At 44.1% G+C, this 9,718-nt stretch overlaps 1 protein-coding gene across 1 annotated transcript in view; it reads right to left on the reverse strand.

The window, feature by feature from the left end:
- Positions 1-6,967, reverse strand: part of LOC134310157 (tetratricopeptide repeat protein 24) — a 184,471-nt gene extending 177,504 nt beyond the window's left edge. Inside the window, exons 1-5 of the mRNA XM_062991686.1 lie at positions 6,936-6,967; positions 5,692-5,919; positions 3,692-3,985; positions 2,244-2,445; positions 688-894 (exon numbers count right to left, since the gene is read on the reverse strand). Of these exons, the coding sequence (XP_062847756.1) occupies positions 688-894; positions 2,244-2,445; positions 3,692-3,985; positions 5,692-5,889 (901 nt within the window). The 5' untranslated portion in view covers positions 5,890-5,919; positions 6,936-6,967. The remainder of the gene's footprint in view (positions 1-687; positions 895-2,243; positions 2,446-3,691; positions 3,986-5,691; positions 5,920-6,935) is intronic.
- Between the last annotated feature and the right edge of the window lie 2,751 nt (positions 6,968-9,718).

The raw sequence follows: 9,718 nt of genomic DNA on the forward strand, positions 1-9,718 counted from the left end.
CTTTAAATTAGATTTTAAATGTTTGTACGGGGCTGCTAAACAAGCTAAACATGCTGCTAAATGTTCTGTGTGTATAAGTGTGATGATGTAGCTTCTGTATTTATTTATTTAGAATATTTTACACAGTCTGAGTGTTGTTATTTAGATAGCTAGTTTACCCATGGTGCATTGAGACATGTATTATTACTGCTTAGTTGTTTGAGAGGAGAAATCACGGTATCAGATTGGTATCGGTATCGGCAGATACTCAATTTGCAGTATCGGTATCAGTATCGGACATAAAAAAGTGGTATCGAGCCAGCCCGAGTTAATACATTTACATTTTCGGCATTTTGCAGACGCTTTTTTATCCAAAGCAACTTACAGTATACAGTGTTATACAGCAATTGAGGGTTAAGGGCCTTGCTCAGGGGCCCAACAGTGGAGTTTGAACCAATTGACTGTGTTTGATATTAAACTTGAACTGATGAATCATGGCAATCATGTCTGTTAAGCCCATTCAGTCAAAACAGCAGCATTTGTATGGCTGGGCGCTTGGCCTTCTCTAAACTGTTCCTGCAAAGCTATAAGTTATATTCATATATACGTATATAATAAATTTTTACACCTGTTAGCGATCATTGTGGCTGAAACACATGAATTCAGTAATTAGAAGTGGCGTCCCGATACGTTTGTCCCGGTACTGACCGTGCAGTGCAGCCGCCTCTCTGTGGTACTCCAGAGATTTCTGGTACTGACCCAGGGAGTTGTGGATGGCGCCCAGGTTTTGCATCACCACAGCGAGCCTGCGCGGAGCGGAACGGACCAGCGGCAGAGCTAGCTCGTAGCATTCGGCGGCCTCGGAGAGGAGCTTCAGCTGAGAGAAGCTCAGACCCACGGCGTTAAACAGCTCAGCTGGAAACAGCAGGACAGAAATCTCAACGTCAAACCCAAAATCAATGTTAAACGTGTCAAATCCAGGTGGTGCAGCGGGATAATCCGCTAGCACACCAGCGCGGAGATTCTGAACTCCTTGGTTCCGAAATCGGAGTTGCCACCGGTCGGCTGTGCGCCATCTAGCGGGCATAATTGGCAGATGACCGGATTACGTGGGCGGGGTCTTACCAGGATGAAGCAGTTAGTTGCTCAAGGGCCCAACAGTGGCAACCTGGCGGGGGGCTTGTGGGGAGACTGGGGGGGTTCTGGTCCTACTGGAACGCTGACCAGGATGAAGCAGTTAGTACATTTACATTACAGTATTTAACAGACGCTTTTATATCCAAAGCAACTTCCTTGCTTAGGGGCTCAGCAGTGGCAACCTGGCAGCGGTGGGGCTTGAACCGATGACATTTCGATTACTAGTCCAGTATCTTAACCGCCTGTGCACCATCTAGCGGGCATAATTGGCAGATGACCGGATTACGTGGGCGTGGCCTTCAAACTCTGTGGTGGGACCCTGATTGGCAGATAGAGGCGTCTGTGCAGAGTTAACTGGTGGAAAAGGGTTCCGTCAAGGGCTGAGCGCGGGTCGGAGGAGGCGTGAGCAGCGATATACCCACCTCAACTACAAAAAATTCGGCTATCGGCCGGTTGGGCGACTACACAGACAACAATCGGCTCGTCCGAGGGAGGGAGGGAGGGAGGGCGCTAGGGATTTCACATAACTGCTGCAATTAAGACCTCTGCAGTAGAATGAGACGGGGAATAATGGAGATCAGTGCATGACTCTCCGTGCGTGATACGGATCTCCATATGAACCCACCTAGAGCAGGTGAAAAGAAGTGGTTGGCTACTGGACATCTGTCGGAGGGGGTGTGTGTTAGTCACAACCTAGGCGAAAAAGAGTCGGGAATTGGGTACGTCTAGGGAAATTGGCGAAAAAACATCGAGAAGACGCCTCACAGAAAGAAGGCCCGGGGGTTCGATTCCCAGGTGGAGCGGTCCGGGTCCTTTCTGTGTGTTCGCATGTTCTCCCCGTGTCCGTGTGGGTTTCCTCCGGGCGCTCCGGTTTCCTCCCACAGTCCAAAGATGGGAAGTCGGGTTAATTAGACATACCCAAGTCCCCCTAGGTAAAAGTGTGTTGCCCTGTGATGGACTGACGACCTGTCCCGGGTGGTTCCTGACCCACCGGGACCCTGAATCGGATGAAGCGGTTGTTAAACAGACACTAACTGAATGTAAATCTTCAGACTCCTCAGAGTAAAATAAGGTGGAGAAGGAGGAGGTCACGGTTCGGGTTAATGATCGAATCCCTGATTCCTCACCCAGTGTCGCTTTCTCCGTGATTTGGGCACTCAGCTCCAGGCAGTCTGTGAGCACCCGGACGGCGTCCTCTTCCGAGAAGCCGTCACACCGCAGCATGTGTTTCCCAGCGTCCTTCAGGGCTAACGCGGCGGAGCCCAGTTTCCCCACCAGCTTATAGCTTTCCGCTGCGCGCAGGTAACTCTCCGCCGTCTCCGCCCATTCCTGCGACACAGAGCACGGTTTTAATAATGTTCAGTGTTTATGTCGCGCTTGTCTATCTACGAGGGTCTTCAAAAAGTTTCCTCACTTTTATATTGTGGTTATAAGCGGTGAGGGTGAGAAGAGGACTGAGAGACACTTACAGTCCAGATTTGGCTCCATCTCATTTCCACATTTTTGCCCGATTGCGTCATGCTTCCTCCCCACCAATGCCGATCCCCGCTCTGATTGAGGAGAACGAAGCTAACCCACGCCCCCTCCGACACGTGGGCAGCATGCCGTATGCATCTTATCACCTGCACTTTGACGAGTGCAGTGCAGCTCAGCGTTGTGTACGGAGAGACACACCCTGACAGCACTCTTTTCTCATCTCTGTGCAGGCGCCATCAATCAGCCAGCAGAGGTCGTAATTGCACCAGTCATAAAAGAGAGAGACCCCATCCGGCTTAGTCCCGCCCATATCTGAACCACAGGCCAATCGTCGTTCATGTGGCCGCTCAGCCTTAGCCAGCAGGCAGAGCCGAGACTCGATACGATGTACTCGAGATCCAGCTCTGGTTCCAGCGCGTGTTTTTTTTGCTGATGGTAAACTGATGCAGCGCTGATTTCACATCATCTAGCGGGCACAATTGGCAGTGCCTGCAGCAGACACAGATTGGCCACCGTGTCCAAGGGAAATGACCGGACTATGTGGGTGGGGTCTTCAAACAATGTGCATGGACTCTGGTTAGCGGCTAGAGGCGTCTAAGCTGAAGCACGGGCGTAATGAAGGGGTCCGCTAGGACTGCGCAGGCGTCGGAAGGCACATCAGGGATCCACAGCAGCGGAAGACAGATTGACTACGCTAAATTAGTAGGCTGTTGTAGTCTAGCCGTTAAGGTATTCGACTAGTAATCAAAAGGTCCCTGGTTCAGGTTGCTGCTGTTGGGCCCTTGAGCAAGGCCCTTAACCCTCAATTGCTCAGACAATGTACAGTCACAGTACTGTAAGTCGCTTTGGATAAAAGCAACAGCTAAATGCCGGGAGAAAATAAATAAATAAATAAATAGAAAAAAACCTGCTGGGATGCTTAGGAAAATGCAACATAAGGTGACTGTAGAAAAGTGATGGAGTTTGTTTTTAAAATTCCTAATAAATAGAGTTTAAAAAAGTGTGGAAACTTTTTGAAGAACCCTCATACATCTGCAGCACAGAGATAATTACTACAGACGAGCCTCTAAGCCGCTAAATGCCAAACAGAAACGCTGACCTTTTTCCTCAGATGACATCGAGCCAGTCGGACACAGGCGTCCCCCTCGCTGGTCCCGTCTCCCTGTGACCGGTACAGCTGTGCAGCTCGCTGGTAATGCCTGACCGCCGGCACGTAGTCCTTCAGAGCCTGGTGGGCGGCTGCCAGGTTAAACTGCAGGTCTGCCACCCGCTCGCCCCTCTCGCCCGGCTCGGCTTGTGACAGCAAGTCCAGCCCTTTCTGGGGTTTACCCGCCTCCACGTACGCCGCACCGAGGTTGAAGGCACAAACCCGCTGGACTTTAGAATCGCCGAGCTAGGAAAGAGGAAACGTTTAAAGGTATAATCGTTATGGCAGAAGCGAGATGTTCTCAAAGTCTCCACCCTGTCGTTTCATCCAAATTCACACCACTAATGAATCCTTAATCAGATGTTAAAGGTCCAGGTTACGTTTTTATCTCGTTCTTGGGGCACAACAGAACCTGAGCACAGGTTTCACTGACAGTTCTTAGTATAAATAAACACTACAGACGGTGTTTCAACCTGAAACTGCAGTAATTCACATTCTGGTGTCAGTTCTGGGGCGCTGAAAGATTATTCACATATCTTATCATTTTAAAACACATTCAAAATAATAAACACACTACAAAAAATTATGTCATCAATAAAGCTTCTGTTTACCTGCACCTATTTGTACGACCATAAATACTCACTCACTTTCTAAGACACTGACTGAAGTCACGAGTCAATATAATATAATCTACACAAAACATATATTATAAATGTAGCGTAGAAATAAAGAAATAATCTGTAAGTTCAGATAAAAACAACAACAGATTAGCGAGTGTATTTAGCCGTTTTACGTCGTGTCTTTACTTTCCTCCTCATTGTGTAAATGAATGTAATTTCTGTAACAAGAAGGTTCCAGTTAAAAGCTTCAACTGATACGTTTTGTTTTCATTACGGAACAAAAGCGCTCGATAAATCACGGCACAGCGGCCAAAATCCCAAACGCAGCAAAAACAATCATAACCGCTGCTTACCTTAGCTTCTGTTCTTCCAGATGCTATTACATTTATAAGCGTGCGTCCCATTAGGAACAGAATCCGTTATTTTGTAAATGTGCTTATAATTAAAAACCTCCAAACTTTTCCCGGTCGTGAAGTAAAACAGGAAGTCGTTAGAAAGCCGATCGAGCGTTTCATTACCACGTCATCTGTGTGACGCAAACTGAATAAATGCAGATAACAGCATTTCTTACTAACAATTACAATCAGATATTCCATTCCAAATGAGGGAGTAGGGAGCGACGCTTTATCACTACACCGGAAGCTGCTGGAACATTTACACATTGCGTGTGTTGTGGGTTAAGACAACCGGAGCGTTATTAGTATTAGAGAGCAGAAAATTACACGATCAGAATGATGTCAAATCATATATATATATATATAATTGTCACACATAATTAATGTTAACACATGCTGACTTTTGTTGTTTACGAGTCATTTGAAACGAGTCTGAGTCTGAAGTTGCTGTGTGAGCGACTTACGCGCGACTCGGACTCAAGTCGAGTCCCCATCTCTGGGTGCTGGAGCCTATCCCAGCTCTCAATGGGCGCAAGGCACACAGAAACACTCTGGAGTCAGGGTGCCGGATCATCACAGGGCAGACACACACACACACATTTACACCTTAACACACACACACACACATCTAAGTGCAATTTTAGTATCTTCAATTAACCTGACTGAATGTCTTTGGACTGTAGGAGGAAACCCACACAGACACAGGGAGAACATGCAAACTCCACACAGAAAGGACCCAGACCGCTTCACTTGGGGATCGAACCCAGGACCTTCTTGCTGTGAGGCGATAGTGCTACACACCGTGTCACCCTGAAAAAATGTGTGTATTGGATTGGAAAACCATATCCGAAACTGATCCGACGTTTTAAGCCAGTATACATACGGGTTCTAAATAATAATAATAATGTGTGTAATAATTCTTCTACACATTTCTTACCTTGACAGCAGTTCTGTAAGCTCTCTTAAAATAATCAAGAGCCTTCGTGGAGTCTCCTCGCTTCAGAGCGCCGTGTCCGCTTGTTGTAAGCTTCTCTATGTTCACCTGGACCTCGTCCTTCACGTCTTCGTTCTCTTTCCTGATGGTTTTCTTCTTTGTCCTCTGTAAATCTTGTGATGGTGAGCCATCAGGGGCCATGACAGGAACAGACTGGGGTCATGTAGAGGTCTGATAATAAAAACAGTAGAAGTTAGTAGGACTGACTTTGGCCAAACTGGAGATGTAAGTAACAGTGGGATGCACCTGAAGAATCAAGGTGTTTATCTGTTTGCTCTCGGTCAGGTTAGATCTGTCCTGTCCTCAGACAGTGGTTGTTAATTGTTGTGAGGATTCACGCTTCACTAATGAATCATTTATCACCACAAGTATCAGATCTCCACACTGTTGCCAAAGCAGTAAACACTGCGGTTACACACAGATCTGTCTGTTATTGTCTATTGTAGTAAGTAGTTTTAGTGCATATAAAATCATTCGTGTCTATTTATGTTAGGCTATATTTAACCAAGCACTTTCTGTCATGCACAGTTGTGCAAACTACCTTAAAACTGCAGTGATGTTTATTATTAACTGCAGTGGAGCTACAAGCACCTACTGTATATAGCCTGGGCTCAAGATGTAGGTGTATTACGGTAAAGCGTTGCGCCCTCATTAAACACTATATGTGGCAAAATTTCGTTTTTAAACCAAGTAGACTATTTATATTTACATCTGACATGTCTGACTGACCACATTACAATGTCCACCTTATGTCTGCTTCAAATTTGGTGTGGTCAGCCATTAGATATTGCAGTACAGAATGTGTTATCACACGTAAAATATGCTTTTATTCATAATTACAGCATATAATGGAGTTAATAAGGCAACAATTCCACAAAGATGTGTTCAAACTGTGTGTAAACATGTAAACAGTCAACTTTAATAACGAATTTTGCAACATATAGTAGTTATGTTAACATACTCGTTAACAATGCATTACCGTAATACTCCTAAAAGTTGAGCATGCGCATTTAGGTGCGGATAGCGGTGCAGATCGCTTGACTTCACTCATTATAACGCTTGTTTGACTCACTTTTATTTGACGTGTCATTTTTACTGTGATTCCCTTGTTGAAGCCGCTAATTTTGGCGATGTTTACATAATGATATTTAGTCACTATGTTATTATTGTTACCGGACACGACATACCTGCTGACAGGTGCTGACCACGTGATTCGTCGCCTCCGTTGCGAACTCTTAATCGCTGAATTGACTCTGAATCGGCTCTTTAAGGAAAGCTTGAGGAGCCGATTCGACGTATGGAATTTATATAGGTTACCACACTATATGGTCGAAAACACATGAATATCTTACCCACCCACTGCTAACAGTTGTTATATAAACAACAGTTATTATATAAAATAAAATATATTTTGCTCTGAACTCAAAATCGCAAATCACTGAATTGACTCTGAATCGGCTCTTTTGTGTAAAATTGAGGAGCCGACTAAATGTATGGAATTTATATAAGTTACCACACTATATGGCCAAAACATGTAAATACCTCACACGCCGACTGCTAACAACTTTATACCATTCATTATATGAAGTAAAATATATTTTATATGCTGAATACTTTAAACGCTATTGAAGTTATGAATAAAAATCTTTTTTAGTATGTGATGAAGGGTAAAAGTGTCAGTATAAGAGTTGTAGTATGTAATGTGGGTTACACTTGATAAAATACAACTTATTTTGGAGCAATTTGATGCATATTTTAAAAGCTATTGAAGTTATTAATATGCTGAATACTTTAAATGCTATTGAAGTTATGAAAAAAAATGTGTTTTTTATTATGTAATAAAGGGTAAAAGTGTCAGTATAAGAGTTGTAGTATGTAATGTGGGTTACACTTGATAAAGTACAAATTGTTTTGGAGCAATTTGGAGAAAATGGAGATTTTATCTGAGTTGCGGGCATCAGGGAGCCGTTATGTATATGTGGGAGACTGGGCGGGATGTCTGGATATGTAATGTAATATTTGTCCTGTATGGATGGGTATGGGTTCTGATAACCGCAGTTTTTAATGCAGTTTTTAAAAAATCATAAAAAATAATGGTTTATCTTAAATATATTATTAAATAAAATATTATATAAACAAAACTGTTCAGTAGGAAGCAATGAATTCAGTCTTACAGTGGTGCATCTTATGACCTCTTTAAATCAATGTAAATCAGTTGACCATTCATATATTTTTCCTAATATGCGTCTAAAGAATATCACACACATACTCCTTTAAAATTTAGATTTAAAAAAAAGTTAAAAGAACGTTCATATAACATTACACATTGAACAGAATATTTATCAAGGTCACATAACGTTTATAGAGTGTTCTATTAGCGTTATTTTGAGAACATTTGCTCATAACATTAGGAGAACTTTCACGTAACATTAGTGAAAGTTGTGGGAACGTTCCCTGTTAGCTGGGCACACTATATGGACAAAACATGTAAATACCTCACACTTTTAGATAAACTTGAGGAGCCGATTCGACGTATGGAATTTACATAAGTTACCACACTATATGGACAAAACATGCAAACACCTCACACACTCACTGCCAACAGTTGTGTACCATTCATTTACATTTTCTGCATTTATCCAAAGCGACTTACAGTATACAGTCTAAGCAATTGAGAGTTAAGGGCCCCACTGTGACCTTGATCAGGATAAAATGGTGGTATTTGTTTATTTTTAAAGTCATGTTTTACACACCTTGGTTACACTTATGACAGGACAGGTAGTTAGTTACTGGTTACACAAGATTCACCGGTTCAAGTTTAATATCGACACAGTACAACGCAGTCATGGACAATTTAGTTTCTTTGGACTGTGGGAGGAAACCGGAGCTCCCGGAGGAAACCCACACAGACACGGGGAGAACATGCAAACTCCACACAGAAAGGACCCAGACCACTTCGCTCTCTGGGAATCAAACCCAGGACCTTTTTGCTGTGAGGCGACAGTGCTACCCACCGAGCCACTACGCCACCAGACGGTGGTAAAACATGAAATGACTGTATAATACAGTTTTAATCTCTTAGCAGCATTTAGTAGACGCAACAGTTGTGACAGTATACAACCCAAGCAATTGAGGGTTAAGGGCCTTGCTCAAGGGCCCAACAGTGGCAACCTGGCAGTGGTGAGGCCTGAACTGGCAATCTTCTAAGTACTTTAACTACTAGGCTACAGTTGCCTGTAGGGGCGGCACGGTGGCTAAGTGGGTAGCACTGTCGCCTCACAGCAAGAAGGTCCAGGGTTCGATCCCCAGGTGGGGCGTCCCGGGTCCTTTCTGTGTGGAGTTTGCATGTTCTCCCCGTGTGTTTACTCTGGGTGCGGGGTGGCACGGTGGCTAAGTGGGTAGCACTGTCGCCTCACAGCAAGAAGGGCCTGGGTTCGATCCCCAGGTGGGGCGGTCCGGGTCCTTTCTGTGTGGAGTTTGAATGTTCTCCCCGTGTCCTCATGTGTTTACTCCAGGTGCTCCGGTTTCCTCCCAAAAGTCCAAAGACAAGCAAGTGAGGTGAACTGGGGATACAAAAGCGACTTACCGTATACAGTCTAAGCAATTGAGGGTTAAGGGCCCCACTGTGACCTTGATCAGGATAAAATGGTGGTATTTGTTTATTTTTAAAGTCATGTTTTACACACCTTGGTTACACTTATGACAGGACAGGTAGTTAGTTACTGGTTACACAAGATTCACCGGTTCAAGTTTAATATCGACACAGTATAACACAGTCATGGACAATTTCGTATCTTTGGACTGCGGGAGGAAACCGGAGTCCAAAGACGAGCAAGTGATGTGAATTGGGGATACAAAATTGTCCATGACTGTGTTGGATATAACCTTGTAAACTGATTAATCTTGTTGAAGGATTTACTACCGTTCCTGTCATGAATGTAACCAAAAGTGTAAAACATGACGTTAAAAT

This window comes from Trichomycterus rosablanca, chromosome 3, assembly GCF_030014385.1.
Source record: "Trichomycterus rosablanca isolate fTriRos1 chromosome 3, fTriRos1.hap1, whole genome shotgun sequence".
In the NCBI taxonomy this organism is placed as follows: Eukaryota; Metazoa; Chordata; class Actinopteri; order Siluriformes; family Trichomycteridae; genus Trichomycterus; species Trichomycterus rosablanca.